We start from the raw sequence: 24,904 nt of genomic DNA, 5'->3' as shown, positions 1-24,904 counted from the left end.
TCTAAAGGGTCTGCAAGTTGCCAAAAAAAAAAAAAAAAAAAATCCCCTGGAGGAGGGCATGGTGACCCACTCCAGTATCCTTGCCTGGAGAGTCCCCACTGACAGAGGAGCCTGGCAGGCTACCGTCGGACACGGCTGAGCAACTGAGACGTCTCAGTCTCTGGGCTGCTCTGGGCTCTGGGTCTGGCGTCGCCCTGCACGACGGTCTTGGGAATGACACCACCCCCGCTCCTCCGCCGGGGCGAGGCAGCTCTTGCTTACGCCCAAGCTTGGCACCTTTGATCCTGGGGCTCTTCCCACGCATGCAGGGCGCAGAGCTGCCAAGCAGGTGTGCCAGCTTCCCTACAACCCAGGACGCCCATTGGCACCGGGCGGTAGCCTATTTCCCCACCTTCCTGGCGGTGGTTGGCCCAGCGTAGCTGAGGGAGGTGCTTTCCCTGCAGCGGGCGTGTAGGAGCTGGTCCTCACGGGCGGGCTCCAGGCTGGGGAGTTCAGCACCGCCCTGCTCATCCCTCGCCAGCAGAGAGGCTGCAGACTGGTTCATCCTTTTTTTATTTTTCTTTCCTGTTTCCCTCGGAGGACGACAGGAATCAGCACAGCATCACCCGTCGAGGGTGGGGTGGCCCCCGCCCACCCGCCCGCCCGACAGCCCACCCGCCCACCAGCCGGAGACCAAGGATGGAGGCATGGCAGGGTCTCTTCCGTCTCACCTTCCTCTGCTTTCTGCTGCACGTCCGAGGTAAGGGAGGGCTGGCTCCCGGAGAAAGAGGTGCTTGGGTGTGCCTTTCTATCTGCTTGCTGAAAGAAAATAAACACTCCGTCCCAAACCACTTCCTCTCAGGAAACAGCTGTAAACTGCCAGAGTGTAGAAAGCAAAAGCAGACCCTGGTCTAATGGCGGTGAGCAGCAAACGAGGGGATCGGGTACCACGTTGGGGGGTGTCCAGGGGAATCGACCCAGATCTGCAGGCTGGGGACACACTTAGGACTGAGCTGTGGTTTTTTTTGTTGTTGTTGTTCTCGGGTTTTGATCTCTGGGTGTGGCACGCATGGAAAAAGTGACCGTGTCTCTGGGGCGGGTTGAGATTTTGTACTTCCTCGCTTTCTATCAACAGTCTGAGTGGCTTGTGTAGTTCTGTAGGGAGGCCACGGAGCTGAGACGCGGCTGGGTTCAGCGGGACGGGCCCCTGTCGCCGGAGACGGGGTTTTTCAGGAAGGACAGCCTCGGTTCATGTTGTTTTAGGTATTTTTTTTTCCTCGATGTCAGCCCTCCGGTTGGCAAATTAAAAGCATGTGAGTTGTTTAAGCCCGAAACTCCAATATGGGCTCTTCCCCATCTTGGCCTGTTGCGGAACAGAGGCAGGGAGGGGCCTCGCTCAGGAAACTATAATTAACCCACGAAGGGCAGGATTTAATAGCAACTGGAGACGCATATTTGGTCCTTTGGATATTCAAATTCTAAGGCATTGAGGATTGGGAGGGGCTTAAGAGTGAGATGTGTTGTAGGTTAGGAATTAAAAGATTTTCTTTCAACATGGCTCATACCTGTTTGGTTGCTCAGTGGTGTTTGACTCTTTTTTGACCCCGTGGACTGTAGCACGCCAGGCCTCCCTGACCATCACCATCTCCCGGAGTTTGCTCAAACTCATGTCCATCGAGTTGGTGATGCCATCCAACCATCTCATGCTCTGTCATCCCCTTCTCCTCCTTCCCTCAATCTTTCCCAGCCTCAGGGTCTTTTCAAAAGAGTCAGTTCTTCATCAGGTGGCCAAAGTATTGGAGTTTCAGCTTCAGCATCAGTCCTTCCAATGAACACCCAGGACTGATCTCCTTTAGGACGGACTGGTTGGATCTCCTTGCCACCCAAGGGACTCTTGAGGGTCCTGTCCAACACCACAGTTCAAAAGCATCGATTCTCCGGGTCTCAGCCTTCTTTACGGTCCGACTCTCCCATCCGTACATAACTAGGTTAGGAGTGAAGAGATTTTGTTTGGACGTCACTCTTGGGGCATGTCCTGTTTGACCTGTTTGAGGGTATTTAGGAACAGGTGTGGTTTTGTGAGCCATCCCGGCACCCAGAGTCCAGGGTCTTCCCAGAGACCCTTCCACGAATCCACACGGTCTGAGCATCTTCCCGCACCTGGGACTTGCAAAAACGTGGTCAGGAGCTTCTGTTTGCGGGGAGATGTCAGTTCTCTGAACCAACACCAGGGCTAAAGGCAGCACATTGAGGCCAAGCTCTGTCTTTACGCAGTCCCGCCCAGCAGGCAAGCCAGCAAAACCTGTCTGAGCATGTATTCCCTCGGCAGTGACACAGAACTCTGGGGTCACCTGCTGCTACAGGCAACTCAGCCTCCTACCAGGCCCAGTCGGTCTGATCCCTCGGGGGTCACTGGATGGCGGATGCCTTCAGCTCGTCTCGTGGCTCAGTGGTTAGAATTCCGGGCTTTCAGTGCCACGGCCCAGGGTTCAATCTCTGGTCAGGGAACTGAGATCTTGAAGCTGTGCGGCGTGGCCAAAGATAAATGAATGAAGGCACCACCCCAATTGCAGCTGTTCAAGAGCTTCATGGGGTAGGTGGGTGGGCGCGGGAGTGACTGTGGTTCTCATTGTTCAATCGTGTCTGACTCCTACAGAGTCTGTGGACTGCAGCACACCAGGCTGCCCTGTCCATCACCATCTCCCGTAGCTTGCTCAAATTCATGTCCATCGAGCCAGTGATGCCATCCCACCATCTCATCCTCTGTCATCCCCTTCTCCTCCCGCCTTCCATCTTTCCCAGCATCAGGGTCTCTTCCAATGAGTCGGTTCTTCCCATCAGGTGGCCAAAGGACTGGAGTTTCAGCTTCAGCATCAGTCCTTCCCATGAAAATTCAGGGTTGATTTCCTTTAGGATGGACTGGCTGGATCTCCTTGCAGTCCAAGGGACTCTCAGGAGTCTTCTCCAGCACCACAGTTCAAAAGCATCAATTCATCTGCACTCAGCCTTCTTTACTGTCCAGCCCTCACGTCCATACGTGACTACTGGGAAAGCTGTTAACGGGGCAGCTGCATTTTGGGAACCATCATGGCCATGCTCATGGAGTCGGGATTCCCTTTGACAGGTGACGTATGAGCCCCCAGCCATCTGGTTAACCACTGGGTTGAGCCTCAAGCGTCTCTGCTACAGGGGGATGTCTGTTCCGTGGTTCCCGTAGTATTGATGCGTCTCTCAGCCAGGAGGTGCAGAAATCACACCCCCAAGCGTCGCTTCACGCAGTCAGCCGTGCTCAGCCACGGGTGACATTGCCCCCTGGGGACACTTGGCACCGTCTGGAGTCATTTTTGGTGGTCACCACTGGGAGGGCACTGTTATCATCAGATGGGCCTGGGCCTTGGGCTGCCCTCATAGCTCAGCTGGTAAAGAATATGCCTGCAATGTGGGAGACCCCGGTTCAGTTCCTGGGTTGGAAAGATCCCCTGGAGAAGGGATAAGCTACCCACTCCAGTATTCTCAGGCTTCCCTGGTGGCTCAGCTGGTAAAGAATCGACCTGCAGTGCAGGAGACCTGGGTTTGATCCCTGGGTTGGGAAGATCCCCTGGAGAAGGGAAAGGCTACCCACTCTGGTGTTCTGGCCTGGAGAATTCTATGGACTGTTATTAGTCCACGGGGTCGCAAAGAGTCGGACACGACTGAGCAACTTTCACTTTTCCAGGGATGCGGCTGAAAGTTTTCTTATCCATAGGATGCCCCGCAGAGCAGGCTGTCCTGTCTGTCATCCAGGTTCAAATGTCAACACTGCTGAGGTTGAGAAATCCCGCCTGAGCGCTAAAGACGCCATCTCCCTGTGTACCTGTCATATCTATCCGTGTGTCTGTCAATGCATTTGTCAATTTATCAGTGTATCTATCAGTGTATCTATCAGTGTATCTATCATCTATTTTTACATATCCTATCTTCTATTTTTCTATATAATTATTATCAATCCTATACCTATTTTTCTAACATCTAACTATATCTCTCATCTGCCTTTCTAAATATCATCTATTCCTTGTGATCCATGTATCTAATTATCATTGATTATCCATCTAATGTATCTATCATCTATTTTTATATATCCTATCTTCTATTTCTATATATAATTATCAATCCTATATCTATTTTTCTAACATCTAACTATATCTCTCATCTGTCTTTCTAATTACCATCTATTCCCTGTGATCCATGTATCTCATTATCATCAGTCATCTAACCATCTGTTGCATGCTAAGTTGCTCAGTTGTGTCTGACTCTTTGAGACTTTTTGAGACTCTTTGAGACTATGGGCTATGGACCGTAGCCCGCCAGACTCCTCTGCCAATGTGATTCTCCAGGCAAAAAGACTGAAGTGGGGAGCCATCCCCTTTTCCCAAGCAAGTTTTATCTTGAAAATCCCTCTGGGACTTCCCTGGTGGTCCAGTGGCTAAGACTCTATGCTCCCAATGCAGGGGGCCCGGGTTCCATCCCAGGTCAGATAACTAGATCCCTAAGTAACATAAGTATTTATGGCACAGCCGTAAATAAAAATATATACATACATATATATATATATATGTATATATATATTTTAAAATCCGTCCCAAATAGCTCTTTTTGGAGGGTAAGGGGGTTTGGGGTTTGACGCTAAGACCTCCCACCCACCAGCCTGAGTCCTTTTCAACCCAGGTTCCCAGGAGGACAGCCATGGGAACCCGCGTGGTGAGCCCAGAACACATGTGGAATTGATCAGAATCTGCCGGGCCTGCTAAAGGAAGCTGATGGGAAACAGATCTTGAGTTCCAAGTACCGTCCTTAGGCTCTGAGGGGAAAAACCAAGCTGGTGGAAATAACTGCCCCAGGGAGCGGCGTCTCCCACACCCCATCTTCCCCGACATTGAGCCCCTGAATCGGTATCTTCGGAATGATGTGAACGTCGGGGGGCGGGGCTATACCGTGACTGGGCGGGGCTATACCGTGACTGGGCGGGGCTATACCGTGACGGGGCGGAACTATACCGTGATGGGGCGGGGCTACAAAGTACTGGAGCCGGACTGGCATGTTGCGGGGACGGAGCTAGACCACGGCAGGGGCGGGGCTACAATGTGGCGGGGGCGGGGCTAGACTGTGACAGGGCAGGGCTAGACCGTGGACAGACCGTGATAGGGGCGGGGCTAGACGTGACGGGGTGGGACTACTATGTGGGGGCGGGGCTAGAGTGACAGGGCGGGGCTAGACAGTGACGGGGCTCGGCTAGACCTCCACGCAAGCGGCAGCTGGCGGGGGAGGTAGGATGTTGGCTGCAGCCCCTCTGGAGACCAGAGTGAGGCTGGTAGACTCCAGCCAGGCCTGCAGGACACGATCGGCTCCACGCCAAGGGGGCGGGGGACCCTGGGTGGAATTCGCCTGGTCTGTGAGTCACGCTCAGGGCTCTGCAAAGAGCGCCACACCCATGACAACCAGGGGCCGCTTCCCCCGTGACCTCGAGTCATCGTCAGATGTTATTCAGTCTCCCAGGCACGTCCGACTCTCTGCGACCCCATGGACCGCAGCACACCAGGCCTCCCTGTCCATCACCCACTCCCGGAGCTTGCTCTAACTGATGTCCATCGAGTCGGTGATGCCATCCAACCATCTCATCCTCTGCCGGCCCCTTCTCCTGCCCTCAATCTTTCCCAGCATCAGGGTCTTTTCCAATGAGTCAGTTCTACGCATCATGTGGCCAAAGTGTTGGAGCTTCAGCATCAGTCCTTCCAATGAATGTCCAGGACTGGTTTCTTTTAGGATGGACTGGTTGAATCTTCTTGCAGTCCAAGGGACTCTCAGGAGTCTTCTCCAACACCACAGTCCAAAAGCATCGGTTCTTAGGCGCTCAGCGTTGTTTATAATGAGAAGCATCTGCAAAGGGAAGGAGGTCGCTGGAATGACAAGTGGACACGGAATGGGGTGGGGGCAGTTGGTTTGTTTCCAGAGCCAGGGGGAGGAGGGCCACACCCTGGCTTCCTGCTGCAAGCAGCCTGGCTCTGGAGGCTTCTAGCCCCCAGAGGCAGCCAGATGTCCTTTTTGGAAAACACCCAGGTGCTGCCTAGTCTGTTGTGCAATGGATTAGGGAGACACCGGGACAAGGCAGGAGACCTGGGTTTGATCCCTGGGTCTGGAAGATCCCCTGGGGAAGGGAATGACCACCCACTCCAGTATTCTTCCCTGGAGAATCCCCATGGACAGAGGAGCCTGGCGGGGCTATGGTCCATGGGATCGTAAACAGTCAGACACAACTGAGGGACTAACCCTTTCATGTCAATAACCTATAATCGAACCGTGTGTGAAAAAAGAATAGATACGTGTATATGTATAGAAAAATAATTTATATATGTGTATAACTGAATCAGTTTGCTGTATAGCTGAAGCTAACACAACACTGTAAATCCACTGTGAAGGTTTTAGTCACTCAGTTCAGTCTGGTTCAGTTCAGTACTCAGGTGGGTCCAACTCTTTATGACCCAGGGATTGAACCGGGGTCTCTCCTTCATGGCAGGCAGATTCTTTACCAGCTGAGCTACCAGGGAAGCCCAGAAATCAACTACAGTTTAATTTAAAAAAAAAGGATGAGGGTGCAGTTATCTTCCTGCACAGATCTCTTATGATATGGGCAGAGCCTGGGGGGAAATCTAGGAATAAGATGTTGATTGGACAGACCCAGCCCAGGGGAGCTGGAGGGAGGGGTGGAACTCTTCTTCTCTGCTGAGCTCGGGGTGCTGGGAGTGGGGTTGGGTGGGGGAGATATCTGGGCAGCTGAGGCAAAGGAAACCCGGGTGGCCGGTTCCATGTCGCTGTGACTGACGCCCTGTGTGTTCTCATAGGTGAGTATGGTGACTTTGATTTGGCGGACGCTCTGGACGATCCCGGTAAGTGCCTCTGGCAGCCTGAGTCAGCTACTCCTGCGGATCCAGGTGGGGTGGGGTCGGGATTCCTTCCTAACAACTCAAAGAAGCTTTACTCCAACCCTCAACCTCCGCACAGCTCCAGGGAACACTGGTGGGCTTGCATTTGAAGGGACCTTTTGTCCTTTGAGTCCCCTGCCCCCTCGAACACGGAATGGAATTTGTGTTGATCCCTGGCGTGCTGCAGTCCATGCAGTCGCAAAGAGTCGGACACGACTGAGCGACTGAACCGCAATGATCATATCTTTGTTACTGCCTCGAGATTTTCATTTTTTTTTTTTTTTACATTACAACTTTAATGATTGTTTCTTTGAGCCACACAAAAACTCTCAGGACTTATGGCACGTATGTTCTCTGTCCACAGAGCCCACCAAGAAGCCAAGCTCAGGTGAGTGACTTCCTGACTCAGATGAGTGGGCAGAGATAAGGCTGCCCCACCACAGGCTGAGGTTTTGGTAGGAGTTTTATGGGGTCTTCCCAGGATGCTCCGTGGTGAAAAATCCGCCTGCCAGTGCAGGAGACATGAGTTCCACCCCCGGGTCGGGAAGATGCCGTGGACGAGGACATGGCAACCCACTCCAGTATTCTCCACTGGCCTGGAGAATCCCACAGACAGAGGAGCCTGGCGGGCTACAGCCTATAGTGTTGAAAAGGGTTGGTCTGAGTGATTAAACAACAGCAATGATAGGGTTGTGGAGGCTGAGACTGATGGACAGATGTTTAAAACAAACCCAAGTGCTTCACGAAATGGATCACAAAATCACAGTGAGATGTTATTCTCACTAGGATCGAAATAGGGATGATAACAAGTGTTGGCTGGGGTGTGGAGACTTTGGAACGTCTATGTGTTCCCGGTGGGGGTAGTAAATTGTGCTGCCTCCACAGATAACAGTCTGGCATTTCCTCAGAAAACTACACATAGAATTTCCCTGTGTGTGTGTGTGTGTCAGTTGCTCAGTTGTGTCCAACTCTTTGTGACCCCAGGGACTGTAGCCCGCCAGGCTTCTCTGTCCATGTAGATTCTCCAGGAAAGAATATTCGAGTGGGTTGCCATGCCGTCCTCCAGGGGATCTTCCCAACTCAGGGATCAAACCCAAGCCTTCAAGGAATAAACAGTTTTTGTTTGCTTCTTACATACCTTACAAATGCCAAACAGTTTTGTAAGTGTGTGTATGTAATTTTTTCAAGTTCTAAGTTTTCAGGTTCTGCTTCTAGCGTCTAAGTAGTTTTAAGCTGATCAACGATAATCTATAATTCATGAGCACATACTGTGAATAAAATATGAAATCTACTGTCAAGCTTATATTCTTGTTTTATAAGCTGCTTCTGACGGAAGGACATTTTGCTCTTCTAATCATGCAATGTCATTTTTCCCACAGGTATCTACCCCAACCCGAGGCCCCCGTACCACCCACAGCCTGGAAATCCTGACAACAGTGGAAGTAAGTATGTTCATTCATTTCGAAACAGCTTTGAACCTGCCCACTGGAACTCAGGGAAGGTCACGGAGGCTGAAAGAAGCCTTTGTTGTCGTTCAGTCACTCAGTCGTGTCCAACTCTTTGTGACCCGGTGGACTGCAGCACACCAGGCTTCCCTGCCGTCACTATCTCCCAAAGTTTGCTCAAACTCATGTCCATTGAGTCGCTGATGCCATCCAGCCATCTCATCCTCTGTCGTCCCCTTCTCCTGCCCTCAATCTTCCCCAGCATCAGGGTCTTTTCCAATGAGTCACTTCTTCACATCAAGGTAGCCAAAATGTTGAAGCTTCAGCTTCAGCATCAGTCCTTCCAATGAATATTCAGGACTGATTTCCTTTAGGATGGACTGGCTGGATCTCCTTGCAGTCCAAGGGACTCTCAAGAGTCTTCTCCAACACCACAGTTCAAAAGCATCAGTTCTTTGGCACTCAGCCTTCTTTATGGTCCAACTCTCACACCCTCACTACTGGAAAAATCATAGCTTTGCCTAGACGGACCTTTGTCAGCAAAGTAATGTCTCTGCTTTTTAACACACCATCTAGGTTTGTCACAGCTTTTCTTCTAAGGAGCAAGCATCTTTCATGGCTGCAGTCACCATCTGCAGTGATTTTGGGGCCCAGGAAAATACATACAATAGAAACCCTCAACAGTTAGTTTTGAGAGTGTGTGTATATAGTTTTTTCAAGCTCTAAATTTTGAGGTTCTATTTCTAGTGGCTAAGTAATTTTTGCCCTATTGATCGTGACCTATTCTTTATGAGCACCAACTGTAAATAAAAGATAAAATCTACAGGCATGCGTATATTCTCGTCTTATAAGCTGCTTCTGACGGAAGGACATTTTTCTCTTCTGATCATGCAATGTCGTTTTCCCCACAGATATCTACCCCAGGCCGAAGCCCCCGTACCACCCGCAGCCTGGAAATCCCGACACCGGTGGAAGTAAGAATGTTCATTCATTTTGAAACAGCTTTGAACCTGCCCACTGGAACTCAGGGAAGGTCATGGAGGCCAAATGAAGCCTTTGTTGTTGTTCTGTTGCTGAGTCCTGTCTGACTCTTTGGGACCCTATGGACCACAGCACGCCAGACCTACCTGTCCTTCACCAACTCCCAGAGTTTACTCAAACTGGTGTCCATAGAGTCGGTGATGCCATCCAACCATCTCATCCTCTGTCGTCCCCTTCTCCTCCTGCCCTCAATCTTTCCCAGCATCAGGGTCTTTCCCAGTGAGTCTGTCCTTCCCATCAGGTGGCCAAAGTATTGGAGTTTCAGCTTCAGCATCAGTCCCTCCAATGACTATTCAGGGCTGATTTCCTTTAGGATGGAGTGGTTGGATCTCCTTGCTGTCCAAGGGACGCTCAAGAGTCTTCTCCAACACCACACTTAGGAAGCATCAATTCTTTGGTGCTCAGCCTTCTTTGTGGTGCAACTCTCACACCCTTACATGACCGTTAGAAAAACCAGAGCTTTGAGTATACAGACCTTTGTTGGCAAAGTGATGATGTCTCTTCTTGTCTAATGGGGGGTGTTTCTTGCTACAGTTTTTTGGGAAACTTAAGCATATTTTCATGGGCTTCCCTCCAGTGGGCCCCAGAGAATCTTAGACACTGGCCGTCATGTGAGATGAGTCACTATTCAGGTCCTGGGGGACTCATCCACCCGGCAGCTCGCGGGGCCAGCCTCGGGCTTGGGAGGGGACCGTGTGTGACTCAGGACTCCAGGGGCTGATGCATTTCAGAACAGAGGAAGGCTACTTTCTGGCTTTTGTTTTCAAACTCTGCTCGAATCTAGTGCCTTTGAAATGGTGGTGGTGGCCCTGAGTAATGAATTTCAATTTGCTGTGAGTTATGTGGGCTTCCCAGGCGGGTAAACAACCCGCCTGCCAACACAGGAGACTTAAGAGATGTAGGTTTGATCCATGGGTCGGGGAAGATCCCCTGGAGGAGGGCATGGCAACCCACTCCAGGATTCTGGCCTGGAGAATCCCACGGACAGAGGAGCCTGGTGGGCTACAGTCCATGGGTTTGCAAAGAGTCGGACATGGCTGAAGAGACTTAACACATACGCATAGTAGATTCATTTTGCCGGACAGCCTAAACGAACACAATGCTGTGAAGTAACTGTGTGTGTGTGTTAGTTGCTCAGGCGTGTCCGACTCTTTGTGACCCCGTGGACCGTAGCCCGCCAGGCTCCTCTGTCCGTGGGATTCTCCAGGTCAGAATCCTGGACGGGGTGGCCATGCCCTCCTCCAAGGGATCTTCCCGACCCAGAGATGGAACCCGGGTCTCCTGCGTTGCAGGCATACGCTTTACCATCTGAGCCACCAGGGAAGCAAGTATACTCCAATAAAAACTAATGTTTAAACAGAGCTTTACGCTTGGGGATTCTGAGCACCAGCGATTCCGTGGAAGCGATAAAGAGCAAACATAAATTCGCCGGAACGTCATTTTGTATTCCGGCCTTTTGCATTGTGTGAATGGTTCGTCACTGGGAGGTGTCCCTCTTTTCCTAAAATCATGTGTTTTCCAACAGATATCTACCCAAGGCCGAAGCCGCCGCCTCCTCGCCCGCAGCCTGGGAACAGTGGAGGTGAGTCCTCTGGACTAAGACGCCTTCCGGAAGCGTCTTCGGAAGTACTAAGAAGTCTTCCGGAAGATGGTTTGGAGAATTCGGTTCTCGATGGCGAAAGACGCGTTGCATTTAAAATATGCAAAAGTTCTTTTTCTCTTTTTTTTAAAGCAATTCTTTTTAAAGAGTCCTATATTTATGTTGGCTGTATCGGGTCTTAGTTTCAGCCCTTGGATCTTTCGTGGGGTGCACAGATTCTCCAATTGTGGAACCCCCTCTCCATAAGCTGTCCTTGCACCCCTGATGCGTGAGCTTGCGTGTGCAGCGGGCTCCCTGGACCGCGGTCTGTGACCACCCTCTGCTCTGTCCCACAGGCTTCCTGAGCGACTCGGACCTCAGCGACGGCGGCCACTACCCTCCCAAGCCGCCCGCAGGTACGTTTCTGTGAGACCACCCCAGACCCCGTCCCAGACCCCGCGTGGAAGGTGGTGGGCTGTGGACTCTCCCCTCCAGCCTCTGGGGGGCGGGAGGGAGGCACCTCCCTGAGGCTGTCCACGCCTGGGGTCTGCAAGGTGGACAAAACCAACCATGGGGCCGATGCTGCTTAGAAGTGGGGGTCGTCTCCATGTAAATATGTGTATGTATGCGTGTGTGTGTGCACCCGTATACATACCTCCACAGACACACGTACTTATTATATACATGTCTGTATATGTGTTTATCTATACACACATATCTATATGTATACCTATATCTGTACCTATATGCATATCTATATCTGTATCTATACCTACGTCTATATGTATCTAGATCTATGTTTATCTATATGCATGTGTCTGTCTATACCTGCATATATATTTCTGTCTACAGCTATATGTATATCTATGTCTATACCTGTATCTATATGTATATGTATCTGTTTATCTGTAAGCATATGTATATCGTTATCTGTATATATATTTATATCTATATGTATACCTATCTGTATCTATACCTATATCTATATGTACAGCTATCTATATGTTTATCTGTAGGTATATGTGTATGTATATTTATATGTATATGCATATCTATAGCTATATGTATGTCTCTATATATGCACATGTATATCTATGTGCATATCTATATCTAGCTATATCTATAGCTGTATCTATGCTGTGCCCAGTCACGTCCAACTCTGTGACCCCGTGGACTCCAGCCCACCAGGCCCCTCTGTCCATCTGACACTGGACAGAGTATCACAGGCAAGAATTCTTATCCAGGCAAGAATACTAAAATGGGTTACCACGCCCTCCTCCAAGGGATCTTCCCAACCCGGGGATGGAACCCAGGTCTCCCTCACTGCAGGTGGACTCTTTACCATCTGAGGCACCAGGGAAGCCCAAGAACAGTGGAGTGGGTAGCCTGTCCCTTCTCCAGCAGATCTTCCCGACCCAGGAATTGAACCGTGGTCTCTTGCATTGCAGGCGGATTCTTTACCAACTGAGCTATCAAGGAAGCCCACCTATATATCTATATATACATCTGTACCTATACCTATACCAATACCTGCACCTATTTCTATATCTATATCTGTCTACACCTATACCTACATCTATATCTGTATGTTTATCTATTTCTAGATCTATATCTATCTGTACTCCTAAGTTTCTCTCTTTGGGCTTCCCAGGTGGCTCATTAGTAGAGAATCTGCCTGTAACGCAGGACACCTGGGTTCCATCCCTGAGTCAGGAAGATCCCCTGGAGGACGTCATGGCAACCCACTGCAGTATCCTTGCCTGGAGAATCCCGTGGACAGAGGAGCCTGGCAGGCTACAGTCCACCGGGTCAGAGAGTCGGACACGAATGAGTGCCTGACCACATAGGCACACACCTATCTTTACACAGATATTGGGTCTGTACAAACCCTTACAGATGTGTCTCTATGTATCTTCCCCCCCCCCCCAAAAAATGTATTTTTTAGTGTTACAGTTGACCTATAACATGATACAAGTGGGTCCCTGGAGGTCTGGAGTACGCCTGTGTTACTCTGAAGCTCTGGATCGGCGTGGGGGTGGGGGCATGTGTAATCTCTGAGGACACAGAGCTTTCTGAAGGGCTCTCTGTGGCACAAGTTTTTCCATCGAGAAGCCATGATTCTGGGGGAGGGGCTCCCTAGAGCATCTTCTGGAGGGTCCTGAGCTTTTCCACCACATAGGGCTCCAGACGACTCAGTGGAAAAGACCTTGATGCTGGGGAACATTGAAAGCGGGAGGCGAAGGGGACGACAGAGGATGAGATGGTTGGATGGCATCACCTACTCCATGGACATGAGTTTGAGCAAGCTCCAGGAGTTGGTGATGGGCGGGGAGGCCTGGCGTGTTGTGGTCCATGGGGTCACAAAGAGTCGGACATGACTGAGCGACTGAACAACAACCAGCGCTCTTTTGTGGGTGACTCTTGGGTCCGGCTTTGGTGCCAACTGGGCGGATGCCTGCTGGACTCCAAGGTCCACGCTCCGAATGGCCGTCACATCCGTCTTCTCTCCTGCAGGAGGCGGTGGTGGAGGAGGCTACCGACCGGGTCACGACAGCTACGGTAACAGGCCCGCTACACGCAGCGCTGGGGCCCGTGGGGGTGGCGGGGCTGGGTGGGCTTTTCTGGGGCTCCCATTAGAGCGTCCTCCTGGGTCTCGGGTGTCGGCCACTTCACTGCTGACCCTCAGCTTGGCTTCCTCCAGTCCTCCAGGTGTCCAGGGGCGACCCCACACCCCTCTGTCCAGGTAACAAGACACAGAGCCCCAGGCTGCAAGCCTCATTAGGGAGAGAACAGCCCCAGGGATTGTGGATTCTTTATGTGGATAGTGCATTATGCCAAGAATGAAAGGAATTTACCCCGGGAGAAAGAAACTCTGTTCTTGTCTATACAACCTTTCCTCAAAGCGAGGGGTAGATCTTGAAATCTCCAGAGGGTCTCTGGTGCTATAAAGGGAACTTGGGAGAAAATTGAGCCAAAAAAGCAAAATGCATTGGATTCATGTTTTTCAACTGAGATAGAATCCTCATGAAACATTCGGTTAGCTTCGGGTGTACAAAGTAGTCATGTGACACTTTGTAAATATACCTGGGTGCTCTTTAGCCACTAAGTCGTCTCTGACTCTTTGCAACCCCATGGACTGTAGCCTGACAGGCTCTTCTGTCCGTGGGATTCTCCAGGCAAGAACACTGGAGTGGGTTGCCATGCCCTCCTCCAGGGGAATCTTCCCGACCCAGGGATCGAACCCGGGTCTCCTGCGTTGCAGGCGAATTCTATACTGTGTTGAGCCCCCATGGAATCTCTTTTTAAAATTACTCCCCGGGGACTTCCCTGGTAGTCCAGCCATTAGGACTGTGGGCTTTCACTGGCAGGACCTGAGATCAACGCCTGGTCAGGGGATTAAAACCCTGCATATCCTGCATGCAGCCAAAAACAGAAAAAAAAAAAAATTTGCCCTCTGGACATAAGAAGGTGTGGAGAAAGCTCCTTTATTTCTCACTCGCTGAGATGACTGTTTGCTGCCTGGCCTTGGACTTTTCCCTGGATGCGCTGAGAAGTGGGGTTTTGAGCTCAGGCAAGCCCCCTGTCTCTGCAGCTGGGGGTCAGCGTGCCCCTGGCATTTGCAGACCTGCTGAGCTTGCAAGGTGAGCTCAGCCCGACTCGGTGTGGCCAGGGAATGTCCTGGGGCACACTTGTCTCTTCCTCTGGCTTGGAGAGAATCAGGCTGGGGCCTTTGGCCCGGATGTCACAGCCTCTGTTCTGTGGTCCTGTCTTTCTCGAAGATTCCCTTGGGGATGTCTCCGGCATTTCCGAGCATCATCTTCCTCTTCACCTGGCCTTTCTGTCCTGCAGGACGAGGAGGGCGCAACAGACCCGGTTTCCCTGGCACTAATTATGGTAAAGGAGTTCTTTCGTAAAAGCCAAACCAGGAGAAGTTCTCCTGCTGAGGAGCTAACCCCCGCGTGGGCGCTGCCTGACCGCCTGGCTCTCTGAGCGGTGTCCTCACTGTGCACTGAAGCTGGGGAGGGGTTTGCATGGCAGGCGGGTCGCAATCCTTCCAAGAAACGAAGGCTTGCTCACCTGTGCATATGCATGTAGGCATGTGTGTGTCCCTGCATGTACATGTGTGTGCATGTGGCTGGGTGGGCATATGGGCACTTGTGTTTATACATGTGTACATATGTTCACATGTACCTTTGCGCTGTGTATCTGTGCATGCATGCATATGAATTTGAAACACACGTGCATGTGTGTGTCTGCTGTGGGTGTGTGGGTCAGGGCAGATGCGTGCACGTGGATATATGTGTAGGTCTTGTGTGTTCATATGTACATGTGTGGGAGTGTCCTGTGCACACACGTGTGGAGACATGCATGTGTGTGTGCGCATGTCCACATGGGCACAGAGCCTGTGATACTTGTGTGCACTCCTGCCTGTGTGTGAGTGGCTGCTCTGATGTGTGTGTGTCAACGGGTGCTTGTGCTGTACATGCATGCATATGTGTATACATGGGTGTGCACGTGTTGCATGTCTGTGCATGGGCGTGTGAGTGTGTCGCAAGTGTGTGCATGCATGTATGTTTGTGTATGCTGCATTGTATGTGTGGGTGTGTGCTGTGTTGCATGTGCATGCCTGTATGTGTGTGGGTGTGTCCGTGTGTTATATGTGCATGCCTGTATGTGTGTGGGGGTGTCACACGTGTGTGTGGCTCTGTGTGTTGTATGCATGTCTGTGGGGTTTGCATGTGTGTTCATGTGTGTGGGCCATGTGTGTACATGTGTGTATATGGGTGTGTGGGTGTGTTGTGTGTGTGTGCATGGCGTGTGTCCATGTATGTACATGTGTGTGTGTGTGGCTATGTGTTTTGTGGGGGGGGATGTGTGTGTGTCTATTGGTGTGTGTTGTGTATGTATGTGGGATGTGTGTGTGTGCGTATATGGCTGTGTATATGTGTGTATGTGGGATGTTGTTTGTGTGCCTGTGTGTATATGGGTGTGTGCTGTGTGTATGTGTGATGTGTGTGCACGTGTGTATATGTGTGTGTGTATGTGGATATTGTGTGTGTGTGCATGTGTGTATATGGGTGTGTGCTGTGTGTATGTGTGATGTGTGTGTGCCTGTGTGTATATGGGTGTGTGTATGTGGGATGTTGTGTGTGTGTGCATGTGTGTATATGGGTGTGTATTGTGTGTATGTGTAATGTTTGTATATGGGTGTGTGTGTATGTGGATGTTGTGTGTGTGTGCCTGTGTGTATATGGGTGTGTGCTGTGTGTATGTGTGATGTGTGTGTGTGCGTATATGACTGTGTATATGTGTGTATGTGGGATGTTGTGTGTGTGTGCCTGTGTGTATATGGGTGTGCGCTGTGTGTATGTGTGATGTGTGTGTGTGCGTATATGGCTGTGTATATGTGTGTATGTGGGATGTTGTGTGTGTGCCTGTGTGTATATGGGTGTGCGCTGTGTGTATGTGTGATGTGTGTGTGTGCGTATATGACTGTGTATATGTGTGTATGTGGGATGTTGTGTGTGTGTGCCTGTGTGTATATGGGTGTGTGCTGTGTGTATGTGTGATGTGTGTGTGTGCGTATATGACTGTGTATATGTGTGTATGTGGGATGTTGTGTGTGTGTGCCTGTGTGTATATGGGTGTGTGCTGTGTGTATGTGTGATGTGTGTGTGTGCGTATATGGCTGTGTATATGTGTGTATGTGGGATGTTGTGTGTGTGCCTGTGTGTATATGGGTGTGCGCTGTGTGTATGTGTGATGTGTGTGTGCCTGTGTGTATATGGGTGTGTGTATGTGGGGTGTGTGTGTGCATGTGTGTATATGGGTGTGTGCTGTGTGTATGTGTGATGTGTGTGCACGTGTGTCTATGGGTGTGTGCATGTGCCTCTTGTGCACGCCTTGGTGTGTATCCCTACACCCTGAGGGGACAGCCTCACCCCCTCGGTCTCCACCTCCGTCCCCTCCCTGCTTGGATGCAATGCCCGCCTCCCAGCAGCAGGCAGCCCGGGCCCAGCTCTTCCGAATACGCGCGTGACTGTGTGTCTGTCCCCTTCCAGGTGGAGGCGGCTACTCCACGCCGGGCAACCAGCAAGGTATGGCCTGGGGGCGGGGCGCACAGTCTTCCGAGGGGTGGGCTCCCCACGTGTCTGGGGAGGGTCGGGGCAGGCCTGGTTTTGTTTCTGCTGAGGGCGTTCAGGGACCACCTGCTCTCTCTGTGTGGGCGTGCAGAAGCTCCTGTCGGGCGCAGTCCATCCCACGGGGGTCAGCAAAGGTGATGTGGGGACCGCCTCGGAGCTGAAACATGCCTGGGGTTCTGGGGACCAATTTGGAGCTGAAAGATGCTTGGACTCTGCGAGCTGTCTGCAGTGCTTGCAGCTGCTGCTGCCCACGGCCAGGACCCCTTTCGTTGACCACGGCTGACCTCAAGTCTAGAAGTGGAGCAGCAGAGAAACTTATAGCCTTCACCCCCTAAGAAGCCCCCAGTGGGGCCCCGCCTGCCCCGTCACGGGCCAGCAGGGGAGGCCTGGAGTGTGGCTATCGAGCGTCGGCCGTGTATCTCTGGGACGACGGAGGCCAGCTCCTTGGGAATCTGGAGGCTGACACCAGTGCAGGGTGATGGTGTTCCCACCCGGCCCACCCCAAGGCTTTGGGGGAGAAGAAAGGGACAGAGCTGACTTTCTAAGCCTTCAGGCCCAGGACCCGGGCAGCGCGCAATATTGCCATTTGCAGGATGTATTACTGTTTCCAGGACGCATGGTGTTTGCCGGACATTTGCAAAGGCCACGGGTGCTTTCCTTCTCATGGACTGGAGGTAGGGGAGGAGAGGTGCTCCCCAGACAAAAATCCAGGTCTGACACACGGTTTGATAGAGTCTTTGGCAGGTCAGGGGCTTCCCTGGTAGCTCAGCTGCTGAAGAATCCACCTGCAATGCAGGAGACCCCGGTTGGATTCCTGGGTTGGGAAGATCCCCTGGAGAAGGGATAGGCTCCCCACTCCAGTATTCTTGGGCTTCCCTGGTGGCTCAGCTGGTAAAGAATCCGCCTGCAAGGCAGGAGACCTGGGTTCAATCCCTGGGTTGGGAAGATTCCCCTGGAGAAGGAAATGGCAACCCACTCCAGTATTCTCGCCTGGAGAATCCCGTGGGGTTCCATGGGGTTGCAAGGAGCTGGACGTGACTGACTTTCAGTCTCCCTTTCCGAGGACTGGGGTCCTTCCCTGGTGGTCCTCAGATAAGCACTCCACCTGCAATGCAGGAGATGTGGGTTTCATCCCTGGGTTGGGAAAATCCCCTGAAGCAGGCAAACCACTGCAGTATTCTGGCCCGGAGAATCCCATGGACAGAGGAGCCTGGTGGGGCTAGAGTCCGTGGGGTCACAAGGAGTCGGACACAACCGAAGCGGCTAAGACTTTATCACTTGCGCCAGGGCAGAGGACTCACCCAGGACTGGGGTGGGGTGGAAGACGGAATGCGTGCTCCTGGAGGGGACATCTCCAAGGCATGGTCTGCAGATGTGTGGGAGTCGGGCAGGACAGGACACAGAGGTGTTGTGCGAGCTTTGACCGAATGGACCCCCGGGAACTGTAGTAATTTGTGGGGCCAGAGTATGGAATGTGATGGATGTGGGGGCTACAGGGGTAACAGGCCGGGTGACCCCTGGGCTGGTCTGCACTTTATACACGCACTCCCTTAGACTTCAAGGAAATCCATTCCCTGAAAGAAATTGACCCTGAAAAGTCACTAAAAGCACTGATGCTGAAGCTCCAATCGTTTGGCCACCTGATGCAAAGAGCTGACTCACTGGAAAAGACCCGGATGCTGGGAAAGATTGAAGGTGGGAGGAGAAGGGGACTACATAGGATGAGATGGCTGGATGGCATCACTGCCTCGATGGACATGAGTCTGAGCAAGCTCCGGGAGTTGGTGATGGGCGGGGAGGCCTGGCGTGCTGCGGTCCATGGGGTCGCAAGGAGTCGGAAGCGACTGAGCGACTGAACAACATGAGTAGACATTTTCTGTTCCCAAAGATACAAATTCATCCGGACACACCTATTAAATAAAAATATATATATATATCTTCTGTACAGAACCGTTGGATGCCCCAGACCGATCAGACGTGGTTAGTAAGTGCCCCTTAGATAAAGCAGGGTGCATCCCTTGGGCTGCTTCGACGAATTCCATCCTTTTCCCGTGAATAGGAGGGTGGGGAGGGCCGGGCGCGGGGATGATTATGGAGTCGCTGGAGACACACAGTGTCCTCACTGGCGCTGTTTTTCCTGAGACCCGTTCTTGTTCCCCTGGATTCCCGCAGGCAACATGATAGCGCAGATTGCATCTCCCATCGTCTCTGTGGTGGTGGTGACGCTGATTGGGGCGGCGGTCAGCTACTATAACCGGAGGAGAAACTGTCTCAGGACAAACGGCAAGTCTTCCCCTCACCCCTGCCCCCAATTGTGTCTGCCTTAAGTGGTCAAGCCTGATTTAAAAAAAAAAAATATATATATATATATATATGAGTGAATGAAAAACAGGCAGACTCACAGATATAGACAACAAGCTAGTCGTAAAGCCTGATTTTAAAATATATATATATATATATATATGAGTGAATAAGAATGAAAAATAGGCAGACTCACAGATACAGAATACAAGCTGGTGGTTCCCAGTGGGGAGATGGTAGACAGCAGGTGTTGGGGTCCTTTAATGGACCGGAACCTTGTGGTACAGAGTCGACGATAAGAAAGTGAAAGAGTGAAAGAGAGAGAGAGAAAGAGAGAGAGAGACAAAAAAGACCCAGGGACCTAAGCTCTAATGGAGCAAAGGTGCTTTAATGATTTTTCTATGAGTATATGTAGGCTGTGGTACAAGAAACTTCTTTCGAGAATGATAGAGATCAGAAAACCAAACGTACAGCAACCATTACCAAAGGAACAAGGGGTAATGTTAGTCACAAGGTCAGGAGACAATCCATATCTCAAGAAAGGGGAATGAGACTAAGCAGTTTTGTCCTAAAGAGAATGTTTACTAAAGGAGACCCAAGCCTGCCTCACACAATGACCTCAGTCCCTGGGAGCAGCGTGCTGTTCCGCTTGAAGAGGGACAAAGGACTCATGAGGGACAGCACGTAGGAATCCTCCCGTCAAACATTCCCTGACAAGCAGGGGTTAGATGGACGGGAGGGGATTAAAAGGAAGCAGCTAAATGGCAACCCACTCCAGGATCCTTGCCTGGAAAATCCCATGGACAGAGGAGCCTGGCGGGCTACAGTCCATGGGGTTGCAAAGAGTCAGACACGACTGAGCAAACTAACACTTCCTTCCTTCCTTACCATGTACAAAGTAAATAAGCTACAAGGATATATTGTTTGGAACATCCCTGGCTACAATAGAGCCAATATTTCATAATGATTTGAAACAAGTGCTAAGTTACTTCTGTTTGTGTCTATAAAAAATATCGACTCACTCTGCTGCACACGAGACTTCCCTGGTGGTTCAGTCGTAAAGAGTCCACCTGCCAATGCAGGAGACGAAGGTTCGATCCCTGGGTCGGGAAGATCCCCTGGAGGAGGAAATGGCAACCCGCTCCAGTGTTCTTGCCTGGAGAATCCCATGGACGGAGGAGCCTGGCGGGCTACAGTCCACGGGGTCGCAGAGAGTCAGACACGACTGAACAAACCAGCATGCACACACGACCTCCAGGGAAATGAGTTTGTGGAGGGGCGGGGGGTGGTATAGGGCTTTCTGCTTCAACGTTGGGTCCAAGCTCCTGGGTTTGCAGAATTACAAGCGCAGGGAGCTGCCCCTGGGAGCACAGATCCTGGCTGGTGATCCAGGAAATTCCTAGAGACGTCGCTAAAGAGAAGGTCGGGGAGAGACGCTTCCCTGCAGAAGCAGCACCAGCTCAGTTGGTAATCTGGATTCTCTCAAGCTCTGGTCTGGAGACCACTCATGTCGGCATCTACCTGGGTTTTGCCGGTGAGGGAAGCTATGAAACAGAAGTCTATTCCAATAGTGTTTTTATTTGTATTTTTTTGGATTTGGGCGCCTTCACAATCTCAATAGCTGCCCTCTGCCCCCCTCTGCTGGTGGTTGGGGGGTATTGCCTTACACCCTGGCCAGGAAGTGCCTTGGTCTATACAACACCCCAGCCTGAAAGTTTGGCGGGGGGAAGCAGAGTTCGTGAAAACAAACAAAAAAATCCCTTACATTCTGGACCACATGCCTCATCATAGATGTTGTTGAGTTGCTCACTCGTGTCCGACTCTTTGCGACCCCATGGACCGCAGCACGCCAGGCCTCCCTGTCCATCACCAACTCCCGGAGTTTGCTCAAATTCATGTCCGTTGAGTCAGTGATGCCATCCAACCATCTCATCCTCTGCCGCCTCTACAGTGAAAAAAAATTAACAGTGCTTGAAGATCAATCCACTGAAGTGTTTTTTTTTCCCCCCCAACTGACGTCTTGCCTTCAATCTTTCCTTCCAGAACCACGGACTGTCTGAGGTCTTCAAAATCCACCTGCTGCTCTGAGAAAGCCTCCGTTCAGATGACAACCCTGTCGATCCTGTGGAAAGTCCCTTTCATTGTTGCCTTCACCTGCTGCCCTGGAGGGTCTTGCCTTCTGTTTGCAATAGACGCGCTGCCCCCACAAAGAAGGGGGTCCCTGATTCCTCAGATACGTCGATGGGAACAAGGTGGACCGCTGGATCTTGGGTTGTAAACAGATTGCTTGATCTGTGGGTTCCATTGGCCATGCGGCCTAAGAGGTTCTGACTCTGGTCAGTGAACACAGTGGCCAGGAGAATAGCTGGGGGTCTTGGGTGGGGCTGCCGTGGAGGACTTCCAAAGGATGGAAGCTGCTGCTTGGGTTTCTAGCGAGCTGGGCAGACAAGCTTAGCTGATGCTATAGGTTCCTTGCAAAAGTGAAAGTGTTAGTCACTCAGTGGCAACCGACTCTTTGCGACCCCCTGGACTATAATCCACCAGGCTCCTCTGTCCATGGGGATTCTCCAGGCAAGAATACTGGAGTGGGCTGCCTTTCCCTCCTCCAGAGGATCTTTCATGACCCAGGGAGCCAGCCCGGGTCTCCCGCATCGCAGGCAGATTGCTTTATCATCTGAGCCACCAGGGAAACTAAACCACCTTGAGTTAACGTCAGGAATCCGGACCCGTTCACCTCCGCCCGCAAATCAGGAATGAATGCGTTTCGACCCTAACGGCAGCATTTGAACTTTATCTCAGCTCACAAAAGTATTATCACCTGCAGAGGATGAGGCTGGATTTTGGGGAATTTAAGTGCAAGGCTGATGATGTGGAAACCGCCTTGGGGAAGCGATTTTGGAGTGTTTTTTTGCCATGAAATTGTATGGTTTCTACTTTTTTTTTCAGAACGTGGGATAGAGATTTTGAGATGTCGAGAGTTGTTTGTATTATCTTTGGACTTGGATCCTCTGTGGGTACCAGTTCTTAACGCAACGTCAGCGCTTTCCTTGGTGTATACTTTTCTTTTTCCTGGACTAACTGTCTACCCTCAGCATCTAAAACGTAGCCCAGCTGCTTGCTTGGGTTTTAGTCATTCTTTAGGGGAGGAGAGAAAGGGTGGTTTGGGCAGACGAGTGTAGTCTGCTGGACTGAGATGCATGCTGATAGAGCATTTAGGGCTTGACTGTCAGAACCAAAGAGGAAGATGGTCATTGGGGTCTGGAAAGCAGGAAGACGATGCATGGAAATCCTAGACATTCTATGTGTGGGTGTTCCCCGTTAGACACCTGAAGCCCAATGTTCACTGCAGCCCTATTCACACTAGCCAAGTCCTGGAAGACTCCTAAGAGTCCATCAACAGAGGAATGAGTCAAGAAGAGGTGGAACATGTATACAGATGGAATATTACTCAGCCATGAAAAAGAGTGAAACCGTGGCATTTGCAGCAACGTGGGTGGACCTGGAGAGTATGACAGTAAGTGAAGTAAGTCTGCGGAACACACATACCATATGATAGCGCTCATGTGTGGAACCTAAGAAAACGGATACAAACGGACTGACTTACAAAACAGAAATAGACTCATAGGCATAGAAAACAAACTTCTGGTGACCAAAGGGGAAAGCATGGAGGCATAAATGAGGAGTCTGGGATGAAGAGATACACGATACTATATGTAAAACAGATAAACAGCAAGGTCTTACTATATAGCACAGGGAACTGTACTCAGAATCTGGTAATAAACTATAATGGAAAAGAACCTGGAAAAGAATATACGAATATCTCTATGAATAACTGAAATTGCCTTATGTGTTGGCCGCTCAGTCATCTCGAACTCTTTGTGACCCCGTGGACTGTCGCCCGCCAGGCTCCTCGGTCCATGGCATTCTCCAGGCCAGAATCCTGGAGTGGGTTGCCATGCCCTCCTCCAGGGGATCTGCCTGATCCAGGGATCGAACCTGGGTCTCTTGCATTGGTAGTTGATTCTTTACCACATCCATGCACTGGTGTCCTGACCTTTGAGATCTCAGAGCGGAACCTTATTTGTCAATAGATTGGGGACAGTTGTGATCACTTAAGACGATGAGTTACAACAGGAGGATGGCTTCTAAAGCAGTATGAGGTGTGTCTATAACAGGGGAAATTCAGAGCCACACAGAGAGGCACCAGGGGAAGAACCTGAGTGGCTCGGAGCGGACAAGCCACAAGGCAAAGAGCTATCGTAAGCCGGCACAGAGCCCCGTGTAATTTTCAGAGGGTGTGCCCGCCTGCCCGCCCCTTGGTCTTGGACTTCCAGACTCTGAACCTGGGAGAAGATACATATTTCTTGTTTTATCTGCCCAGCTTTTTTGGGATTCTGTTGAAGACATCCTTAAAAAGTCATACATAGATGAATGCATTTGGGGTACAGAGTTGTGGGGTGGTTTTTTTTTTTTTTCCTAATTTAAAAGCGAGAATGAGGAATGCATCTAGCTTGTCTATACAGGTGGTACAGGAAGCCAGGCATGATTAAACTCTGGACTGACGCCCGAAGCGTGAGATCACAGTCTGGCTTCTCCAAGTCGAGCTGTGGGACCCTAGGCAAGTTGTGCAACCTCTCTGAGCATCAGTCCTCTCACCTGGAAAACGAGTGTGAATGGCACCTGGCTTCCAAAACGGTGGTGACACTGTGGTGGTTGAGCCGCTAAGTCGTGTGCAGCTCTTTGCAGCCCCATGGGGTGTAGCCCTCCAGGCTGCCCTGTCTATGGAAATTGGCAGGCAAGAATACTGGAGTGGGTTGCCATCTCCTTCTCCAGGGGATCTTCCCACTCCAGGGACTGAACTGCAGTCTCCTGCGTGGGCAGGCGGATTCTTTACCCCTGGAGCCCTCAAGGAACGGTACCCTATATTTTGAACGATTTTAAATATTCTCGCCTCAGAAAGAAAGAATTATGTCACAGGGCAGAGATGTCAGACAAGGCTGCGATGGTCATCCCGCTGAAAAGTGGCTGCGATGGTCATCCCGCTGAAAAGTGGCTGTGATGGTCATCCCACTGAAAAGTAGCTGGGGTGCACATCCCACTGAAAAGTAGCTGCGATGGTCATCCCACTGAAAAGTAGCCGCAATGGTCATCCCACTGAAGTGTATCATCATCCCACTGAAGTGTATCACCATCCCAATGTACACCTTAACCTTCTACAATGTTACGTGTCGATTATATCTCAATAAAGTTGGGGGAAAAGAGTTCTTTCTGAATTTTTTTCTACGAGTATTTTTGCTAGGATTCTGTAGGCGTGTGGCGTGCCATGAGCACAGTTGATCTTTACCGTGGCTCTGGAGGGACTTTCCTCTCTCTTTCCACGGCAGATTCACTAGACATTTAACATTCTGCAGCAGCTCACTGTCTACACACGTATATATCTGGGGGAGAGCAGCTCTCTTA

The 24,904-nt window shown here is 50.9% G+C and overlaps 1 protein-coding gene across 2 annotated transcripts; it reads left to right on the top strand.

Moving 5' to 3' along the window:
* The first annotated feature begins 497 nt into the window (after positions 1-497).
* Positions 498-24,705, top strand: XG (Xg glycoprotein (Xg blood group)). 2 transcript variants are annotated; one of them, XM_043895737.1, is made up of 12 exons: positions 504-739; positions 6,855-6,899; positions 7,300-7,323; positions 8,315-8,377; positions 9,292-9,354; positions 10,947-11,003; positions 11,357-11,416; positions 13,515-13,559; positions 14,850-14,894; positions 17,063-17,098; positions 19,316-19,426; positions 21,488-24,705. In XM_043895737.1, exons 1-12 carry the CDS (start codon positions 679-681, stop codon positions 21,502-21,504), a joined length of 627 nt encoding a protein of 208 aa, XP_043751672.1. In that variant the 5' UTR covers positions 504-678; the 3' UTR covers positions 21,505-24,705. The 2 variants fall into 2 exon arrangements, with proteins under 2 accessions (XP_043751673.1, XP_043751672.1); XM_043895738.1 differs by lacking the exon at positions 14,850-14,894 and having other exon boundaries at positions 498-739.
* The last annotated feature ends 199 nt before the right edge of the window (positions 24,706-24,904 follow it).

The sequence above is a fragment of the Cervus elaphus genome, chromosome X (assembly GCF_910594005.1).
Source record: "Cervus elaphus chromosome X, mCerEla1.1, whole genome shotgun sequence".
NCBI classification, from domain to species: Eukaryota; Metazoa; Chordata; class Mammalia; order Artiodactyla; family Cervidae; genus Cervus; species Cervus elaphus.
This window is presented reverse-complemented; position numbering and strand designations above follow the sequence as displayed.

Bases quoted from the DNA above. Each gene is read 5' to 3' on its own strand.
- XG (XM_043895737.1), top strand. From the start codon at position 679: ATGGAGGCATGGCAGGGTCTCTTCCGTCTCACCTTCCTCTGCTTTCTG. The intron at 8,378-9,291 runs GTAAGTATGTTC...TTTTCCCCACAG, and splicing joins AAATCCTGACAACAGTGGAA to ATATCTACCCCAGGCCGAAG. The intron at 14,895-17,062 runs GTAAAGGAGTTC...GTCCCCTTCCAG, and splicing joins TTTCCCTGGCACTAATTATG to GTGGAGGCGGCTACTCCACG.